We start from the raw sequence: 23,105 nt of genomic DNA, 5'->3' as shown, positions 1-23,105 counted from the left end.
TGGTGCGCATTCTACAAATACTCTCTGATGAAAAATTGCCGATTGATGTGAGCTAGAAAATACAACAGACGTAAATGCTGTTAATTAAATATATTTAATATTTTCAACAAGCAATACAATATCTGTCCACCACTATTTGGACAATACAGACACGCAAAATCAACCAGAATGCAAATGCATCGTGGTTTTAAGTAGTTTTATTCATGAATCTGAGGTAATGCATAGTGAGAGTGTACAATGTACTTGATTTGAATACAGTGAAAAGCAGTGTGATGTGACATTCAATAAATTCACGATGACACAGGCTGTCCTTACATGACCATTGACCTCAACAACAGATTTCTTGTACTACATGTGATATATCAACAAACTAAATATGACATCTGTCCTTGTTGAAATATTGTGTAAAACATGTTTTCCACAATTTGACCCCTGGTGAACTCAAACGACGGTTGGCCCTCTGCCCACAACATTAGGCTTCTTGTACTCAATGTGGTACAATTACATACCAAATATGCGATCTGTCCAAGCTTCTCTTGCTGTATTATGTTTAGGAAGGTGCATTTGTGTAGAGAGGCAGGTAAAAGGGGAGTGAAGTAATGTTTGGCATTTTTTTACTTCAAATGACCTTTCAAATGACCATTCAAATGACCAATAGGGTCCTTTTTCTCAATGTTATACACCTTCATACCAAGTATGAGATCTGCACAAGCTTCCAATATTGAGATATTGTGTTTACAATGTTTATACAATTTGACCTCTGATGACCACAGATGACCTTTGACCTCCACCAAAAACAATAAGCTTCTTGTACTCAATATGGTACTTCTACACATCAAATATGAGGTTGGCCCAAGCTTCCCTTCTTGAGATATTGTGTTTATACAATTTGACCCCTGGTGACTCCAAATGACCTTTGACCTCCATTAAACTATAGGCTGCTTGTACTCAATGTGGTATTTCTACAAATCAAATATGAGGTCTGCCCAAGCTTCCCTTCTTGATATATCGAGTTTACATGGTTTTTAAGATTCGATCCCTGGTGACCCCAAAGAACCTTTGACCTCCATAAAAAAAAATATAGGCCTCTTGTACTCATTTTCTAATAGGGTTGTGAATGAGTGGAACGGTTTGCCTGAGAAAGTTGTACTTGCAAGTAGTGTCAATGGGTTTAAGAATGCTTTGGACAAGCACTTTAAGCATTGTAATCGGGTCTGAGTGTTTGTGTCTCCAGTTTTTTTTCTCTCTCTGTAGGGTCCTTGATGGGGACTTAAGTGTCCCTCCTGATCCTTTTTTCTTCTACTAAACTAAACTAAACTAGTATGGTACTTCAACACACTAATTATGAAATTGGTCCAACCTTCCCTTCTTCAGATATCGTGTTTACAAGCTGGGCATCACAAACGCACACACACACATATATATACTCAAATATGCCATCATGAATACAAAGGTTAAGATTAACTTCGAAACCAAAAAGACAGGGGAGTGGTGGGGGGGGGGGGTGCATACAAATTAAGTACTGTACCTTTTGCATATTGTCATTATTGATAAAAGAGTGATCGTAATTTAAGCTTTCTGCTGAAGTGTGCATTCCATTCCTCCCTGTTACTTTGGGGTTATTCTCAGTGCACTGTGCTTACCGAAAATGAATTTGAAGTGATGTCTTTTTTCTCATACTTTTACACTAATAAGAAAGGTATTGTTATGCTTCATCCAGTTTTGACCTTGAATTGGATTATATGGAACGTTTCCGGTGTCCGGGATCACTCCAAGAATTTAGATGAAGTCCAGAAGATATGATGAAGCTCTGACATTACTTACAATACTCACTGATCCAAGGGCGTAGGAACCGGGGGGGCTGGGGGGGGGGGCGCCAGCCCCCCCCCCAGTGAAATATGTGGAGGGGCGGAAGTATCATTCCGCCCCCCCACTTCGCAAGTCAAAAAACCCCTTTTTCATTTCCAAATGAGAAAAAAAATCTCATTTGGAGCACCAAATTGCATCTAAGGCCAGGTGAAAATACAAAATTAAGTTTACAAAATGGAGTGGGTGTTGAAGTGTGCTATATTGCACCAAATTGCATCTGAGGCCACCTGGAAATGCAAAAAAATCCAAAGGGGAGGGGGACACCCCCTCCCCTTAGACCCCTCCCCCAGGCGGGCCATCAGTCTTCAGCCCCCCACTCAAAAGTAACTTCCTACGCCACTGCACTGATCTATTGAAATATAGTCAAAACGTGAGCTAGAAATACAAAAGACATACATAATTGCTGTTTATTATATTAAATCTCTTATATTTTCCAGTAATACAATATCTGTCCACCACTAATTGGACATTACAGATAAGCAAAATTAAAATGCGAGGGGAGCAGGGGGAAGAATGCATAAAAATGAAAAGTATATTTATTCCAAATAAGGTGTTTTGTGGAGGGAAAGAAACACAATGATGCCCCTAAAGGGTGTGGTGAGTGAGGTTTTGCTGCTAGCACTGAGGATCTTAAGAAGCAGACTCTGATTTACATTGACTATTAAGCCAAGCTCGCTAATTAAACAAATGAGTCTGTGTGCTCCCCCTAAAGAAAACCCTTTTTTCGGCGGCCATTTTACCTTAAACCTACTGAAAAGAACCTAAATAAGGTCATGGTTATACAGTATTCTGGTTATAATTGATGACACTGGGATACTCTGCCGGGATTGTTTACCAAATGAATATTCATGAGGGAGAGATTTTAATGAACTTGATTAGATTTGCAACATTGTTGTCATCCAGACACATTTCATATTGGTACTAACCACAAATGTTCAAAAAATTTTCCATTTTTAACCCAATTATTAGAAAAGATGGCCGGTCAAAATAATGAACTAAAACCATCATACATTTCCCACAGGATCAGAATGTCGAAAAAAATGTAATAAAACTTGAATAACAGAATAAACTTAAACATTGAAAAGCATGCAAAAAGACAGAGAAGTAACATGTTCTTTGAAAAAGACGTAAGGTGAGAAAGTTTGCTACCAACTACGATCTGCTATATAAAACAACAGGAAATTACATTTAAATGCTAGAATAAGACTGAATAAGATAGAGTAAGGTATTAGTAAAAATCTGCCTTCTATCTGTGCCGAGATGACATAGGTATGCAGAAGTGGGCCGGTGAGCAATAAGCAAAGACCAACAAGACAGAAAGGTTTATATTTATCACATTATGAATCGGATTTTGTCTCACACAGGTCTTCACAGGGCAATACACACATAGCAAATCACAACTTGTGATAAAACACTCTATTATGCTAAATCATTTCCATGTTCTACTGAATTACTGAAAGTTGATATTAAGTATAGACATTAAACTGTATAACACTGTTATCAAACAAAATCCACAATCCATAAATTTATGAAGCGCATTCCCGATCAAAAACATCTTCGAACCTCTGTACAACAGTAAGAAGATTAAAAGAGAAAAATACACACAGCAAGCCCTTTAGGAAACCAAACCAATGAACTGGGACAATTATTCTTTCTCTTTTGTCTAGTTTGATGATGATGATGATGATGATGCTGATAATGATGGGACAATTTGCCACTGTTTAGTACGGATCTATCTGGTACTTTCAAGTCATGCTCTAAAAACTCTTACAATCTGTTACTATAGCAGCATGACATTCAAACTGTTTTATATTGTCTCATACTAGTGAATTTTCAGCATGACAAGAAAAGTACCGTATTTCAAAAAAATTGTCTTAACTGGTTTGCTGAGCAGAATACACTGTATCAATATTCATGTGCTAGATGACTTTAATTAACGGTAGGGTGTAATCGTGTCCGAAATATTTTGTCATATTCAAACTTTTCACACAGGTCTCGGAATATTTTTAATGGTAAAGAAGTTGCCCTTATATTATATACACTTGGATTTAAAGGTGACTTAACATTTTACAAAGGAAAAAAAAGCATTTGTTAAATTGCTTAAAATCAACATTTCCAAAACTCTTTTAATCAAAACACGTCAATCACACGTAACACAAAATCAGAAAATCTTACTATTTTCAACTTTTCTTTCACACTGTTAACCAGAGCTTGCCAATTGGCTTATGAAGTTTATTATCAAATTTACATTGAACACTGATCAAAATCAGGAAAAGCTGTTGTGTTATCAAAACAGCAACAATGTAAGCCAAATTGTGCAAATCAATGTATTTCCCTTGACTGGTTTTAGGGGGAAAACTGTGTAAAATTGATCAAGACTGGTATGTAGTCAAAGCCTAAAGTTAAGGTTGGAAATTCATACCAGAAAAATGGTTTACGTAACTTTAAAAAAAAATAAACTCTAACTTCAAACTATACCATACCTATAATATCATCTGTTACTTGTAAAAATGAAATTGAAACACAATCCTGTCAAAACTGTCTCTATGTTTTCAGAAAAAAAATTATTCAAAATTGCGTCTCTATTTTCCAAGCATTTGATAAATAAACAAATAAACACTTTTACATAAAATTACCTAAATTTGCTATATTTTGACTAGTCAGACTTCTTTTTGTTGAAATTGAATGGAAATGAATTTATAACAGAGCTGTTTAAAGATATTTAGGTATTAATGTATTTTGGTCAAAAAAAGCTTAATTAGAAAATACCTTAAGTTACATATAAATGGACTTGAAAAATGAAGAGCTTTACTTAGAGCGAAATGGCCTTATACAATCATATGAGGAAAATGAGTAAGAATTCTTTACCTAAGTGTGAAAGACTATTTTTTTTGTTGAGAAACCATTCCCATTTCAACCATATTATTCCTTGTTTTATTTGAGGTAACCATTTTAGTTTTCAGGATGATTCAATGTTCAAAGCAAAAGACATTTATGTACACAAGAACAAAAACAAAAATGAATAACACCTGTGTAGAAAGGTTTAACCTTGTAAACCAATGAAGGATATAAAATACACCTCATGAAGACGTTTACATTCTTGAGTAACACAGGAGGCCATTTTACAATACTAAAAAACATCCAGCCCTAGCCAGCTAGGTCACAGTAGGTAGTATTATTTGTTGGCTTTCACATTATCAGTAACTGATTAAAGTTAATTCCAATGACTTATGTACTTAGAAGAATCCAGATCAGGTAAGGTCCGTCCAGGTTTTTGATATGTTAGAGGAACATAATGCATTCTTCTGCATTCAATTCCTATGAACCGTTTTTGAGATATTGACAGCTGAAGTTGCCAACTTTCGGCGAACCAAAAGTGAACTTGAAGCAAACAGGTGTGATATCATTTTTACACACTGACAAATAATGCTTCGTTTTTTTTTTATATTTACGTCCAATTTTATACTCCATAACAGGACGAATCCATAATGTGAATGTACCACAGGCATTGGTTAATTGATAAACCCCACATCCCTTTAGACAAACTAGTAACCCTATCCTATTCAAGCTCAAAACAATAGACTGAAGAAAAGACAGAAACACAAAACAGGTTTTTTTTTTGTGGTCAGTATGCAAACTATGACATCACACCTGTTTGCTTCAAGTTCACTTTTGGTAGAAAATCAGGTAACTTAACAAACTGCCAATATCTCAAAAAAATGATTCATAGGAATTTAATACAAATTTTGCAACAATGCTTAGATTATGTTCTTTTTAACACCGCAAATATCAATTTTTGACCTGGACTATTCTTTTAAGACTACTGTTAGTTATTATGTACATAACATTTTATTAAGGATGAAAAGCCCTTAAAGTTTCTTAAGAATATTCCCAATTGTGAAAATGTGAAGAAAATTCAACACTGAAACTTAACACTACTGCAATGTTTTTACAAGATGTATGAAAATTTAAAGGCACACTTAAAAAAATTTAAAAAAAAAATGGTTTTAATGATCTAATTCTGAGTTTTGCTTTTTGGGAGATTTATTATAACAAAAGCAAAGCAAAATGATAAATTTTCCAAAGAAAGAATACATAACAGTCCGTAAATATTACCCATAACATCTTTTTTGTTTTTAACTATAAGAAAGGTGATGATTGACATATACAGCTCTTCAAAAATCTATATTCAGTAAAAGTTTGCAATGTAAAATTGTTGACATTTTGGCTCTGAAAAGCCTCAATAAATGTGTTATTTTTTTTTGCTCTTTGTTTATAGATTTCCAAATTAGCTCAGTGTGATAAGAAATTCTGTATTCGTCAAGACTGAGCAGTCATTATCCCGAATATATACTTCTACGGTACTTCAAAAGTGAGCCTCCTAAAGCAGAATTTTTCTTATTTGATTACCAAATCAGTTGTTTCAAATGTACTTGGTATTTTTTCAAGTCAACTTATTGCAACTGATTGAAGAGTTTAAATTGTCAATACTGGTTAAATAATGGACTCTCTCCATAAATCATTCATTGGAAGCAAGGTTTTGTTTTGTTAAGTGGATCGTATGTAAATTCACATGCCCAATATGTTCGTCTGTATACGACGCTACAGAGGATATTGTGGTTATTGGCATGGAATTATGGATAACCATCAATTGAGAATTGCTGATAATGATCATCACGATATCTGTCTTTTCTTCAAGCCAAAAGAAAAGAAGAATATTTTTGGCAAAATATTTGTGTAGTTCAGAATACAGAGAAATAGTATTTATATGTGATTGTAACAGTAAGCTTTAAGAGACTGCTTCAGTATTTTTGAAATATTCTGGCCACCACCAGTTGATATAAACAACTGTCCAGATGATGGTTTCCACGCAGACCAACAGCGACGAGATTTCTATGCAACAGTGGTCTACTTTTACAGTTACCGTTCTCGTGACATTGGATATCATCCAATGCTGTTATCAAGAGTACTGATTCATCGCCTACTCTTTGACACCTACCCCCAGTACGAGAGTTTGCAAACTATGGGGAACGACCCAAAAGTGGATCCATTAAAATTAGCAGGAGTTTTCCAGACAGCAGAAAACAAAAATCATCTACAGTGTTTTGGAGCTTGTCGACGAAGTTTGAAAGCCGTTATTTCATTGAACATCAAATCTATATGCCAAGCCAAGTGTTCATTCATTCTGGGCATTGATGTGGGTCTCGTGGGGTCATGACTCAGTTCTCATACAAGATCCTGGGCCATGGGCCTAAATGCCTGCAGATAGCTGCCCTAATATACCCTCAACCAATGATCCGTGTATTTACAGAAAAGGCCAAGATTTTGCATTTGCCCAGTGATTTAATACTGCTATTTTGCTTTGATCACATGTTTCATCTCAACTCCCAGATGGCAATGACTAATCAATAAAGCAATCACCTTCTTGTTAGTTCTGCCTCTTCTTCCGATTCTTCACCTTTCAATTCCGAAAACGCAGCCGAGTCGGCTTCGATCACTTGCCTGCTGTCGGCAATGTCCAATGCCCGACGTGGGGCCCGGTACCCCTCCTGCCATGGTGCGGCACTTGGATTGTAGACTGGGCCCCCATGCTGTGAACGGGCCACGGGGTGAGAGTCGACCGAATAATACGGCCGATGGTCCTTCATGTACTCCCGGACTATGGACAGCTGGTACTCCAACGCTTGGTTATGGTCACGGACCTTTTGCATCTCAACTTTGCTCGCGTCCAACTGGAAGAGGATGAGAAAGTGATGATTGTTAAATGACTTTTGCTTAGACTGCTTTCCGTGATAGTCAATATTGAGTCCAGTATAGTCACTCACAAGAAGCTGAGATAATGCTTATTGGGTCCATCAGTGTTGCAGTCAAATATATATATATTTTTATTTCTCCATTTATTCAGCATATTTTCCTTTTAAACAATATAGGATATACATATTGTTATAATTATAATCACCTTTTACAATTCTTGCATAGAACATGTTTTTATGAAATTTCAAGAACGCAACAACCGTGGGCATTCAGAAAATGCATGTTGTAACAATGGTCACAAACATCCACAAGCATTTGTACTGTCAAACCTCTTTCAATCTCTGTGATCTTAAATTCTACAAGGTGACACTCTTCAAATGTCTGTGAATAATTTGTGCTTAGATCAACACCTTACCAGTGCACTTCCAAATACAACTTTTCCCTAAATTTTTTGCAACTTTCTTCCCTGGGACATGAGACAACAGTATTGCGCAAATATACAAGGTCCATTAATATGGAAACAAATTTCAAAGGCGTAACGTTGCATACCTTGTAACCAGAGATTACACCACACTCACAATGTGGCAAGGAGGGGATTTTAAGAGCAATCTCGTTTATGTATGCAGTCGTTTAAAGTCAATGAATATGGCAAAAACTCTCTGACATCACATGACCTTATCGACCTATCTTTAAAGGAACTTGACTGGCTCCCTATCAGCTATAGAATTCAGTATAAACTACTTCTTCTAACAATTGGTGCTCATCATCTGGAACAGCCTGTATACATGTCGCAACTTCTCTTGCCATATATTCCAACCCGCACACTTCGTTCGTCCAACAAATTGTATTTAACTGTTCCTAAACCATGCTTGAAGACATATGGTTACAGAAGCTTTGAATACTCTGGCTCTTATCTCTGGAAAAATTTACCAGATCACATTCGAACATGCTCTAAACTTTCTACGTTAAAAAGATTACTTAAGACCCATCTTTTCACTCGTTCTTTTGTAAATTAAATTGTTTTCTTTGTAAAGCGCCTTGAGCAGTGGCTTTTGTCTACTGATTTGGCACTATATAAGTCTCATTTATTATTTTTATTCATTGCTTACCTCTTGTGACAGCATCTGACAATTCTTCATGCTGTCACTCATCTCCTTCTGGTGTTTCTCTTCGTTAAATTTCAACTGTTCCCTGACTTTATGGAAGTCGTCCTCAAAGAGCTTCATCTACCGAAAAAAAAGAAAAAAAAGAAAAAATTAAGACAGAAAAAGAAATTGACAATTTTTAAGAAAATTAGATATTTCTAAAACTGCTATAAATATCCACATTATGCATGTATAAAATGTAGGTTGACCTCAAAGATTTTCAATCAATTTTGTTTTTCATCAACTCTGAAGTATACACAAATTAGTAAAGATTAGCCAAGGTGGACAGTGACGATGAATAATATGTATATGTAATATGTGTTCCGCTGTCCTGTGAATCACATATTGAGGTCAGTGATTGCTCAATACACTGTAAGGGTGGGTGCATTGTATGCAGATCTATGTTTGTTTACAAACATGCATGTTAGTGTCTGTTGGATTGTTGATAACAAACAAACAATTTCTTCTGCTCATTCTTTTGTCAAAGAGCTAATTTCTTTGGAAAAAGAATTCTCTCATCAATATAATATTATATAATGTGCCTGCAGAGAGGCTGTTAAAACTTAAAAAAGTAGATCAGTTAGGCTCTCATGATAGGCATCGCTTTGTGTGTCTTTATAATGGAATGCGCAATATGGCCGTTGTACCATTCTGTATACTGCAAAAATGCTAACATCAATTCCAGTATATATATATAGGTTGAGTCTAGTTGAGACTAGTGGAACACTAGTAGTTCTGTTGTTACTCAGAGTTTCGCGCATTGAGCGATCATCAGACAACTCTGACTCAGGAATGAGATCAAAGAAACTCTTTCATCTCATTCCTGCAACTGAAGAAGAGCTGTGATAACGCTGGAAATAGTAGTTTGTTACCGATTTAACGTATTAAGTAATAAAGTTGGAAATGAAAGTATCATTTTTCCCCTTTTTCTCTTTTGGATATATATATATATATATATATATATATATATATATATATATATATATATATATATATATATAAATATATATATATAAATATATATATATATATATATATATATATATATGTATATAGTGTTAGGATGAAACGTCAGAAAGCTATTTACAGCTTATACAGAATCTTTCAATGACAAGATTCATTCAAAGCACCTACCAACTACGAGGGCTTAAAGTCAAAGATTTTAACCGATAAACTTGATAGGGAAAACAAAATCCTCATGCAGGTAAGTCAATTTATAAGTGTAGGATGATTCCCAGTAAAGAAGATGAATTTATGTACTCAGACAGTGGCTGTCGGTGCATTCACCCAAAACTATGTAGTTTTCAACAAGCATATATATACGTATATATACAGTATGTATGTAGATGTATATTTATTTCTTGTGTACTTGTCTTTTACTTCTACGACTCAAGAACGCTACAGTAGCGACTCCATCAGCTTCGCTCATCAAACTCACCTGCTAAAATTTGTTTCGTGTATCTAAGTACAAGTTTATATATCATATATTTCTTATATAAATTCTATTGTTGGTCATTGGACATCTATACAAATTAATGGGACAATATTTGTAAACTAACTTATAGGAGGGAGGGCTCATTAACAACTGGAGGTTTCACATCAACGTGCCTCAGCAGCAGTCCAACTAGTGTTAATTTTGTAATTTCAAAGTCTCGTTGATGTGAGAAATGTTATGGTTCACAGGACCCAGCCACTCTACCACTAACAAAACCAATCTACCAAGCATTTATTATGTTAGTATTATACTTATACTTTGTAAACTAACTTATAGGAGTGAGGGCTCATTAACGACTGGAGGTTTCACGTCAACGTGCTTCAGTAGCAGTCCAACTAGTGTTTATTATGTAATTCAGAGTCTCGTTGACGTGAGAAATGTTATGGTTCACAGGACCCGGCCACTCTACCACTAACAAAACCAATCTACCAAGCATTTATTATCAGACTTTACCTGGGCGACTGTTGCTGACTTTTCACTCTCCACGATCAATGTTATTTCTCGTATTCTTTTGACCTCTTCCGCCAGCTTGTTGCACCTTTTGCAGGTAGCTCGTTGGAAGACTGCCTGGTCTCCGCATTGTACCTCTGTCTCCAGGGAGTCATTTAGCATATCGTATTGTCTCTTTAATTGCTGTTAACGAGACACAAAAAAGAAAACATTTAAAAGAAGCAGGGAAAAAAAAATGGTTGAAATTGTACAACCAAACTTTTGATCTGCAAACTGCCTACTGGCTATGTAGTTGACTTTCTGTATGCCGTATCAGCGTAAAAGCAAAGAAGCGGTAAATTTTCACTTAAAAGCCATCATCAAACTTTGTAGATATTGCTAGTTTGTATAATATTTGTCGTGAAGTTCTTCTACCGTGGTTTGAAGTTTGGCTTTGAGGAAAGAACTCCCTTTGACAATAAAATAAATTTGTCGAAAGATGACAAAGAACTTAAGGGATAAAGAAACAAATATTAAGGAGCAATTTACAGATTGGGTACTTATAACAACAAAACAATGGAGGTAAAATACCAGTAAATTTAATACTAAACCACAAATATATGCAACAAATGAAAACCTGTGGCAGTTTGAGGTCTTGAAGTCACTGCACACTGTTTGCATAAAACAAAACCCCCCCTGACCCCCCCCCCAAAAAAAACAACTGTATTTCAGGGTGTAAATGATTAATATCTACATTTGTTTTTGGCATCTAACCAGCATGTCAACTACTTTGAACAATCGATTGCACAATCTCTGGAAAGTTTTAATATCATATCTTGCAATGAGACTGCGACACTGATTGCAACATAGGTTGTCTTCCAAAAATATTAATATCATTTTCCTGTCCACCCACGGTGAATAATCTCTGTCATTAGGAGTCAGAAAGAGAGAGAGAGAGGTGGAGAGAGGAAAAGAACTGAGGATGTGATGATGTGGTGTGAGTGTCACTAATCTATAAGTTTCTTGATGACACACACATAAACAGGGCATACCAGTTTCACATCATGTCATGACTTGTTTCACCTATGTTGCAATGTCTCAGTTTAAACCTACAAAATATTGTAAACGTAGTTGTAAAACACCTAGCCATTTTATTCATTCTGCTCAGTAGCTGATTCTTTTTTTCCTTTTTGGTGGGGGGGTCAGGGGGGTGGGGGATTAAACCGTGGTGATATGACAAAAATGAAACACTAAGGGCACAGAGTGTGTGATGGCAAAAAATAACAGGAGAAAGTCTTCAGTGACTTTTTCAAAGATCTTTCTATGGTAGTATGAAATGACGAACTTTCTTATCCGACTACCAAACTTTCACTGAGGTTTGCAGAACCGCAACAATTTTCGGGGTCGTTGAATTTATGGTCACTTCATGGCAACAGTTGACAAAACAGATTTCTTTCATTCGTAAGATACGATTTATATCGGTGTATTAAGCAATTTAGATGCTCTCACCGACGGAGCAGTCATAGGGGTATAAAATGTAAGATAAACAAATAGGAAACCTTTGAAGGAGTAGATACATTAGGTAGGTGTATACAGGCTCTATGTCGACAGTCTGCAAACAGTGGGCCACGACCCAAAAGATCTGCTTTAAGTTGTCTTTTTAACTTCAAGTACAAAGTCCAAGCTATCTTGCATGTATACTGAGCATCGATTCTGAGGGGTGGGGGTCCTGGTGAGTCGTAGGTCAGTCTTCATGGAAGACCCTAGGTTGTGGGCCTAAAAAGTCTGCAGACGGCTGTTCTACAACGTTCAGGGGTTGCATGCCTTGTGACCAATAACATGCAAGATTCGGCAATTTTCAGATAAATGGTGGCAAAAAAAAAAAGAAAGAACTATCATGAAGAAAATTACAAAGCTACTTACTTCATTTTCATTCTGCATTCTATGATTTTCAAAAAGCAACCCTTCTTCACGATCTCTCATCTCGGCAATGACCTTTATCAAACTGTGTTTTTCGTTGAGCAATTTCTGCGTTGGCGCTGAAGTACTCTGAAGACGGAAAAAATTAAGTGCATTCAGTATTTTCCTATTAAAAATCCTTTGTAAAGTCACTCATATAAACAAAGTCCCTACTGGCAGACACCTTGACACTTACTGTACATGACCAAACAATTCCATCAGTGCTGCATCAAATGTGATAGCCCCCTCAACTGGGGCCGTTGTGACCCAGTGTTCCAGGGTCTTCAGGATACGTGGTCTAACATATTACTACACCATGGAGTGTTAGCTCAGTGGTTAATGCCGGTGCCTTTCAATCATAAGGTCCCCGGTCACTCCCAGATTAATGTATGTCGTCCAGTTACAGAGTAGTTGACAATTAACAATTCATAATCATGGACGTTAAATATGAATGTAAGAAACTGACTTCGGTCAGCTTGTTGCGGCTTTGATAAGCCAATGAGGCTTCTTCGCGAGTTCCTGCTTGCAGGAGGATCTAAAAATACATACACAGACTGAAGGATTGATCAGCACACACACCAACCTTTTTTTCTATAAGTATTCTATTAACAACACATGCTTGTTTAGGTTGCATGCTACATATATATCCCAGTCATTGCTTTCAAGTGTGGAATCAACACACACTGTTGGCTACCCAGCCAGGAAATCCTTGAATGTTGATTTTCCCCGAGTGAAGCAGAGCAAAAACCGAGAATGGTCTTAATCTTGATTAGTTGTCTTCGTCAGCAGACACAAGTGTCCTAATATAGATCTGTAATTTTTCGCATATAAACAGCTGAGAAGAGTCCTGTTGTATCCACGTGGTTCATTCAAACTGATTACACACAGCTTAGTACACTAACAGAAACATCACTGGAGAGTGAGTAATATCTAGCCAGATACAGCACTGTGCCATGGACTGGTACAAACTGTACCAAATCATGTCTTAATTTCTTTATTCTTAGTAATTATACCTTAATTAATTAATTAATTAAAAATTTTGCGGGGTGTCAATGTTATGTTATATTGCGACAGAGCAGTTATTTCTAGAAGTGGAAGGATGCGGCTACCACCATCTCATACGAATCGACATTCTTCCTCATTCATTCCACAATGCATCAAACTTTATTATGAAGACTATCAACGTTAGATCTCGTCTGGCTGTTTCTTATATTCTGACTGTACTCTCTTGCCATTGTCCTGAGCTTTGTCTATTGTTTAGCTGCATGTTTAAAATGTCTGATGTTTTCATATTCTTACAATTGTTTGATACCGTACGTTTTAGGTTTTCATATTTTAATGTTTGTATCTCATATCCTGTTTTAAAATGTCTTATGTTTCTGTATTCTTACAATTGTTTGATACTGTACGTTTTAGGGTTTCATATTTTAATGTTTGTATCTCATATCCTGTTTTAAAATATCTTATGTTTTCATATTCTTACAATTGTTTGATACCATACGTTTTAGATTTTCATATTTTAATGTTTGTATGGCATATCCTGTTTTATACGAGCATGCAATTACCCTCATGGTTCAATAAAGTTGATCTTATCTAATCCAATCTGAAGAGCATCACTCGATACGTCGATGATAGTCTATTCCCCAGTGAGGACTTGTCAATCCGGCACCTATCCAAGTCTGATGAAATGACTTGACAAGATAAATTTCCGATTTCTAAACAGATAACAGCCGTATCGAGGGAGAGAGTGCGTAATCATCTCAAATATAATACCTCGGATGCTCCATCTTTCTGGTAGGGATCCGACACCCGTCTCCTCATCGTATCACCCTTCTTTTGGTTCTCCTTTTGTTGTTGATATTTTTGCCGCATTTCTTCCAGCTCTTCCTTGAGTTCTTGGCATCTTCTGTTCGATGCTTCGATGACCTTCACTTTCATACTGTCGCCCTCCCTGTGTTTCAAGATCTATTGAATAAGAGAGAGCAATGAGTTACTGATTCTGTCGGCAACCTCATTCGTCGCTGCCACGACGACGACTGCTGCGAAGATCGGAATATTGGCAGGACCAGCGACAGAACTAAATGATGCCCCTTCTACTGACTCTTTTAGTTCCCAATCAAGTCCTCCCCAAACCAACAAAAAATATTCTTACTAAGTGGACCACAAGACTGTGTTAAAGAATCAAAAATGCAGATTTCAATCTCTTAGCCCAACCTAAAAGGGGTGGCAGAAATTTACATAACACCATAGATTTACATAACACCAAAATATATATAAATAATTGAAACAGTAGTGAGTTGGAAAATCTAGAACAGTGAAAAACTTCCAGCCTCCACACCCTAACCACTAGGCATGTCCAGAGGTTTGAAACTGGTATTAGGAAGGTCGTAATTCCACTGTAGGCATTTTTCACCGGTATCGAACAATACTAGTTCTGTTTTTGGTGAGATATTTGCCTCGCTCTAGAGATCAAACATGATGCTAACCAACTCAAAAATCATTTGTGATTCCTAAAGCCGGATCTCGAAATAGATACTTTGAACAGACTTTGTTAATGAAGGTAGTGGTGGAGTGTGCTCGACCGGTGAAGGGAGACTGGTATAACAATGATTCAATTGTTCACTTCCTGAGCACTGCAAGAGTGCTCAGTACGTAGATGTAGAGCAAATGATATACTACAGTATACCTTTATTATTAAATTACAGTACAGGTATACTATATTTTATTATTTGCTCTACATCTACGTATTCTAAAAGCACTCTTGCAGCAGGAAGTGAACAATTTAATCTTTGTTATATATTAATATACCTACATATATATTTTTTTTAATTCTCATCCTTTAATTATGCCTTTTATGATTCTATCACATGTTCCTATTTTTTGGGGATAAGCCACCATTACCTCTTCTTCAAGCTCCATGATATGTTTATCCTTGTCTATCCCCTTGTCTTTTGCGGTTTCTTCTGCCTTTCTTGCATTTTCCAACGTCAACTGTTCAATTGTTTTTTGAAGTTCTCTGATCTGTACTTCACTTTTTTTGGCATCCTACATTAGAAGAAAAGAGAAAAATAGTTTAAGAAAATAGATATTAATATTAAACTTTTTTCACAAAAATATATTTTTTTTTTACAAATTTGAATATTCATTTCATATAAATCAACTAAAAATATGCGAATTCCTGAATCTAAAATATTGAAGTTCATAATACAATATTTTGTCCTTGATTTTAAGGTAAACACTTTTTACATTTTGCTTGAAAATGTGAAAAGAAACAAAAGGGAAGAGTAAAAGTAGAAGACCATCAGTGTTGCAACTTTTTCTGAAAAAAATCAACATGGTGAGAAACTAAGAGTCTATATTAACGGAATGTTTATTTATTTAATATTTTATAACAACAGAAATACAGATAGCATATATAACTTTGTCACTGAAATTATAAGGAAAACCAGAGAGAGAACATTTTCTTTGAAACTTTTGCAATCCTTACACGAAAAAAAAAGGGCCTACTTATGATTAGTAAGGAAACATCAAGGTCTTTTCTGTAACTGTATGGTAATAAACATTAAAGTATGTATTTGGTAAGTAAATTCAACAGATCAGCACTAGTAGAGGATGAAATTTTTGCTCTGCTCAGTTCTAACCTTATGAATATATATACAGTAAAGGTAGAGCTCCTTTTATGATAACGGTGAATGTCAAAATAACAAAATCACTAGGAAGACCGATACCGTCACTTCAGGACAAAATTGTTTGTAAATAGTGGTAAGACTGATGTATTGTACAATATTAGGAGAACACAAGTTTGAATTAAAGTACTGCAGACATTTATAGCTACTTTATCACAAATAGTTGCATTATTAATTTGACCAAAGTCCATTATCACAAATAGTTGCATTATTAATTTGACCAAAGTCCATTGTAGACTTTCATGGATATGCAACTCCCAAAAACTTTCTTTGTGTGGCTCTATAAATTTCCACATTATCAATTCTCATATATTTACATTTGTTTGCCTCTTATACTTACAGTAGTATGAAATATAGTAAAAACTAAAACTGTTTTCACTTTTTCAGTAAATTGGATGCAAAAGGAAAAACAATGCAAGTGCTGTACATTATGGCTCACCAAAAACTCCTTATATGTGATATTGTCTTGTTTAATTAACTCCTTCAATTGGTTTCTTGTCTCTTCAAGTTCTTGCAGTGTTTTGCTGTGAATGTCTTCTGAAATTCCTACGAAGACTGGCGCAAACAGACGTTTCTGCCTCGAACCCCTCGCTGGACCGTTGCGGGATGGAGACTGACATTGTAACAAGAAAGAATAAACATTTTTAATAATGTTGGCAGTTTTCTGTGAGTAGAACCCAAAGACACTGCCCTGGTTGAAAAGCACTTAGATACATGTACCATACTATCGGCATGGTACATGAAGCCTCCAAGCTTAGCATACAAAGCAAATTATGTAAAAATATTTTAAAAAGAGACAGATGGACGCATGGACGGACAGACAGACAGTACAAACTACGAGGTAATTCATTGTATTTTGATGGCAAGTTCTGTAGTTATGAAAGATAACAGAAGGTTTTGTTTATTATTCATCTACAGAAGAGGGTAACTATTGAGGACTAAGGAAGCCCTGTGGTAATGGCACTTTAAAACCCTGAGTAAATTTGTGAAAACAGGATCATAATGGGAATTTTCAGTCAACTATATACTTTAAAGACTGCAAAGGTTTGGGTGGATGAAGGGGCGGGGGGTGGGTGGGTGGGTTGGGGATTCAGTCTCTTTATTCATACTGACTAAACCACAGTGGATTTTGCCGTTTGCCAGTCGGACTAAAAGGCACTTGCAGTTTCTGCCAATAAACATGAAAGAAATGAAACCAATGTTTCTATGCAATATTAAAATGGGTAAATAATAACCCTCAGTCACTGAATCAGCACAACTTGCATACTTAACATAAGCCCTCTATTCTTATAAATCACCCACCGGCAGGCAGGTGGGTATATAAATCCTCCTGGAGCCTCACAAATTTGATCTCCAGTGTTTGAACCTTTAGTCTGCCAGGTGACGCTTACAATTGCCAATAACAGAGAATAGTATGCAGCAACACTGTACAGTAATTAGCATTCAGAGTTTGCATCAATGCATAGGCGTACGGGACCATTTCAGTTTGGGGGGGCAGAAGTTTTTGGGCCCGAAAGTTCCCGTGACACTATCTAAGCGGAGCGCCACCATGGGTTGCCGCGTAGCGTGCAAGAAAATTTTTGGCAAACAATGCCTCTCAGATTGCCGGAAACGGCACTTCTGAGGCCTTGCAAGTTGCATCTAAACATTCTTTATTTTATAATCTCACGTTTTAGAAATTTACACTTCCCAAAAAATTTGCTAAATTAGAAGAAGAAAAACAGGTAACATCACTTTGAAGGGGAAAAATGGGACAGTATATTTTTTAAGCTCCTATTTAGTTACCTTATTTATTATTTTAACACAGTACTCAGCTACCTCCAGGAAAACATACATTGTTCAACGACACGTAGGCGGGATAATGTCGCTGTGTCGGGTGAGACTGCAATTTGTCTCACAAAAAAGTATAAAATATATCAAAGAATATGATACACCTGCACTTCCCCCCCCCCCACCATCCATGAAAAAGAAAATGTTTCTTATAAACACTCATGTTGGGGATGTCCAGGTCAAGGGCGGCGGAAGCACTTTTAATCTGGGGGGGGGGCACCGACATCAAAGGGCACTTTGCAGAAATTCGATTGGACTGATGCAGCCTTATATTTAGTACCCTTTATAACTCTCATTGCATTATCATATTTGTGTATACACATCACTCCATCAACGCCCTCCCCCTCCCCCCAAAGCAATATATGCATACTAGCACTGCAATATCCAATGCGCAAATTGGGAAACCAAGAACAAGTTTTCTTTTGAGACAAAATGAGGTGAAATCATGCTGGTTGCTAATGTAGGAATCTTCCGAATTAGAGGGGTTTTTTTCTTGTTAATATCTTAACAAATTTTTCCATTCGAAATAGCTTTTCGTTTGCCCCACAAAGAAATTCATTAAAAGTCACGGGCTTAGCCAGGATTTTCAAAGTTATATGCACGACTATCTGAGCGGAGCATCACCATCGGTTGGCGCGGAGCGTACTAGAAAATTTTTGGTTTTACAAACCCCTCAGATGGCCAGAAACGGCCCTTCCCGAGTGTTCATTCTGGTTCCCTGGCCTCTTGCTAACTTGAGGCACCTCAATTTTTATGTAGAAAAAAGGCACATTTTTAACCTGAGGCAAAGTGGGGGGCACGTGCCCCCTGTGCCCCCCCCAGTTCCGCCACCCTTGGTCCAGGTAAACAATTGACTAGTTAGAAAAAATTTGATCGTGCGAAAAGCGTGGTAGCCTGGATGAACTACGCTTACGGTGGTGTTACACGGAAATATTCGGGCATCATGATGCTATATAAAGAAAATCATAGAATTGTCAGGCAAAAATTTGAAAAAGATGCGGGCAAGCTACTGCATAATATAATATATATATTTCCAGAGGACAAGAAATTCGGACAAAAGTCCAGAAAAATTCGAGCAGCCTAAGAGCTGGAGAAAAAAAAAAAAAATATATATATTTGTTTTTTTCTCCTCTTAGGCTGCCCAAATTTTTCAGGACTTTTGCCCGAATTTCTTGTCCTCTGGAAATTTGGGGGGGCAGTCTGCCACCCCGCCTCGTATGCCTATGCATAAATGCAATGTTAGTACATCAGTTTTAAGATGGACTTAACAGTAGTCACAATACTCAAAGGTTTTCCACCCTATATCAGCTATCCATCTTGCCTTATCTTGCCTCTTGTGCAACAATTTGGCAAAACAGTATCCCACACGTTTTTCACACATTTTTCTGTATATAAAATAATTGAACATAGCCTAATACTCTGCAGCTCAGATGATTGCTGTGCATATCATTCTTCTCCCATTTACTCCCTCGACTCTTAAAGAATCTTAAAAAATGCCTTTTGAATTGTTTTCTTCTACCTTGAGATCAGTTTCATCTGACGCGGGAACACCGCCCTCTACATCTTCGGTTTTCCCATCGCACATATCTCGGACGATAAATAGATCCTCATCTTCCTTCGGCAACTGACCTTTCACACGCAGTTTACTACGCATCTTTTCATTCTCCAGTTCTTTCACTTGAAGCTTTTTCTTAGTCCTCAAAAGGTCGGCCTCTGTTCTCAAGAGAACGATTTCGTACCATTTGAATTGCTCTTGGTTGCGGACATTGTCTGCCTGATATTCCTGAAGCATTTGACTGAGGTTCTCCAAGCCCTGTAGCCTCCTGAGACAGGCATTTTTCTCTTCGGTTGCATTTTTTGCGACCCTGGCAAAGTTTCTTAAAGTTTCTTGGATAGCAGGAGGAAGGTCCCCAATATTTGGGAGCAGTATTTCCTCGGATTGGGCAGGTTTGGCAGACGACATCTTGTTTATTGAATTGTGTTGACAGAAATATACTAAAACAATGGGACACAGTTACTGTAATGTGGTTGGTAATCTGCAAAACAAAATATTAAGAGAGATCATTTTCAAAGCTGCATAAAAATTTTGACTTTAAATTGAGAGTTGACAGTCCTTTAATAGACAGTTGTAAAGCACTGCCAACAGTTCAGGTTGTATTTTGATAGGCTAAATTCAGGACCTTTTTATATGATCTGATAGTCAGTGATTATACAGTGGTTGGCAGACTTAGTCTAACACAAAGACCATCAGCCTAGGTCAATCCTCAGATGCAACATATAACTCAATAGGAATGCATTTAAGACTTTTACCACCCTGGCACCTCAAATAAAATGCTTACAAATAACAATGTATTAATTACAAGTTTACCAATTCGATAAAGTGGTTGTAAACGTCATCCAGGGGCACTCAGTCCTTTACATATATTCAAAGTTGAAAGAACATTTTTGGGGTTTTGTTGGTGAGGTACATGGTTACTTGTAGAGTGAAGTCGCTCAAACGCCCAGTATTGTCAACTTTAATATTACTTGTTCTTAACGTGATATATAGTGTACACTGTTTGAAGAGATAATTACTGTATCTGATATATCATCATTTAATGTGATGTAACTAGATTAACCTTCATATCACTTACAAGATGAGAAGATGAAGTAAATCACATTGATTTAGTTAAAGGCCTTGAAGACTCGCCCAAACTGCGTGCCTCGCTCTGAAAAAGTTAACTTTCCGTTGCTGGCAAGTGATGTTTTTTTCTTGTCGCTACAAAATGCACAGTAATGAAACTTGATACCTTGACCTGAGATGTCCATCGCTGCTATGTTCACTGTGTTGTGAGTGTTGACCGTAGCTGTATGTATTGGATACATTAGTGTGTGTAATTACCCACGGTAGCAAGCTGTGTGTGTATTTCCTGGGATCGATGGTGGTGTCTAACACTTCTGTTACACCTCATTTGAAACTAGGTCAGATTACCGGCATGAGACGTTTCTTTGTGCGCGAGTCTTCACACCCTTAAAAAAGTTACCTTTCTCTTTTAAACTGGTCTGATAACTTTTTGTCTCATCAATGAAACCTCTATAATATGGTGTGACTGATGTACTGTGCATGTATACACAGCCATTGAACTAAAATATCAAATTAACTAAATGAAGCAATGCCCGATGGTCCCAATAGTCAGGGAAGAATGCCTTCCTTACAGATTACGCTATGTCACGAGGAAAACTGAATACAGTTACTTACTCTGTTTTAAGTTTGAACTTTTTCCACTTAATTTTAACGACTATTTAGGCTATTGCATAGTAAACTGTATGATGTAAGTTTGCAAGAACACCTAGATGTAAAACATGCAATGAGAGGCATTACTCAAGGTGGCATATACTCCTATTAGAGTCTATATCCATCCGCTCGATTGTTCTCCTTCAGGAAAAGTGCCAAAAAGCAGCAGGAGAACATCTTTTTTGACCTGTTATCAATCATGATCTAGTTTTTTTGTGGCTTGCATGTTGAAAAGCATGAATGGAAGTATATGTGGTGAGAAAATTGGGTTAATAGAGGCAAGTTTAGACCCATTTAGGCCTCCCAGGAGCAGCGTAGGAAAATTGTTTACCACTGAGTGAATAGGTTTGTTTACAAGTGACGAAAACATCCGGCTCGGATAGCAAAAAATCTGTGTAGTCATGGTACAGAAAATTGATGGTGCCATGAAAGGCCAACTTGTCACCTATCTGGTGATGGGTAGCGTTTAGCTAGTGACAACTTCTATCTAGACTTAGAGAACACATTACTTTTGTGATTTAGTGTGTAAGTCAATGGGGCTTTTAATTGGCGTACACGCTACCTCAAGGAAAACTGATGTATCTATGTAGTATATCTTTAGAAGTTAGTTAGTCACAAATAATTTATTCAGATCTAGTCCTGCCTGTCTTAAAATTAACATTGCAAATTGGGAAGACTACTTACCAAACGGCTTGCATTGACCAAGGTCAGTAATTGTTCATCTCACAGGTCACAGTACTTTTGTTTACTGCAGTCACTGAAGTGAGGGTGGTAAAGGCAACTGTAATGCTAAAACCACTCTCAATAGTTTTGGTAACATGCTGTGATTTTTAAGGTTCCCGTTAAACATGAGGTGTGTTGACTTCGATGACATCGTTAAATGCAATGGAAATGTGTTGCAATACAGTATTTCTAATCAATGCTAGCTTAGAATGTGGTTTCACTATTTAGCTTAGTCTGTTCACTAACTGCATTTCAACATGCTATGCTAATGTTAGGCCTAACGTATGGTACTAGTAGCCTAACTTTCGAAGTGAAACGTTACGCAGTCTTCAGTCAATTGCTACGGGAGTGAATCCGTTTCACACCAAAGCTGTAATGTGCTGTGACTATAAACGCCGTTATACTTAAACTCAATCTATTGACATTCCCATTAAATATTGGTCCAGACAAAAAAATCCCGTCATTTGCAACGTTATTAACAATGGTTCCTGTTACTGGTGGGCACTTATGCAGATAGTGTATGAATATAGTGTTACATACTGCGGTTAAATTGCGTGTCAAAGGAGGGGATTCCCCGTCATGTGACCAACTTGGCCAATCCGAGTGTAGAATTTTCGGAATTCCCCTACTAAGTTGCAACATCTTTCTGATGGCAATCTTGATAAGCCATTGGTTAATGTCAATAGTTCCATGTTAATATAGGGCAACGGAAAATTTGAAAAAGATATCACAACAACCCTTTCACACAGAGGGTCAATTAAGCAGAGTACCAATGGTGCGAACGGTGTCCAGCCCCTGGATCTAGGGATTGAACTCCGTGCAAGCGGGAAAATGTGCACACAAGCTTAAATCACTTTTCGGCCTCTTGGCTGAGATGATGTAGTATCTGTTCCCTTTCTAGTGAGACACATCTGACGGTAATCACACATTCACAGTCTCCA

The 23,105-nt window shown here is 37.0% G+C and overlaps 1 protein-coding gene across 1 annotated transcript; it reads right to left on the bottom strand.

Annotated features, from left to right (window-relative positions):
• Positions 1–1,306: 1,306 nt before the first annotated feature.
• Positions 1,307–22,657, bottom strand: LOC139968963 (uncharacterized). The gene is made up of 10 exons (XM_071973615.1): positions 22,126–22,657; positions 19,687–20,203; positions 16,777–16,950; positions 15,553–15,696; positions 14,425–14,616; positions 12,616–12,741; positions 10,717–10,896; positions 8,733–8,849; positions 2,210–7,601; positions 1,307–1,828 (listed from the first exon to the last, which is right to left on the bottom strand). Exons 2-9 carry the CDS (start codon positions 20,128–20,130, stop codon positions 7,287–7,289), a joined length of 1,692 nt encoding a protein of 563 aa, XP_071829716.1. The 5' UTR covers positions 20,131–20,203; positions 22,126–22,657; the 3' UTR covers positions 1,307–1,828; positions 2,210–7,286.
• Between the last annotated feature and the right edge of the window lie 448 nt (positions 22,658–23,105).

The sequence above is a fragment of the Apostichopus japonicus genome, chromosome 6 (assembly GCF_037975245.1).
Source record: "Apostichopus japonicus isolate 1M-3 chromosome 6, ASM3797524v1, whole genome shotgun sequence".
Classification (NCBI taxonomy): domain Eukaryota; kingdom Metazoa; phylum Echinodermata; class Holothuroidea; order Aspidochirotida; family Stichopodidae; genus Apostichopus; species Apostichopus japonicus.
Note: the sequence above shows the minus strand (reverse complement) of the source record. Positions and strands in the feature narration are given on the sequence as shown.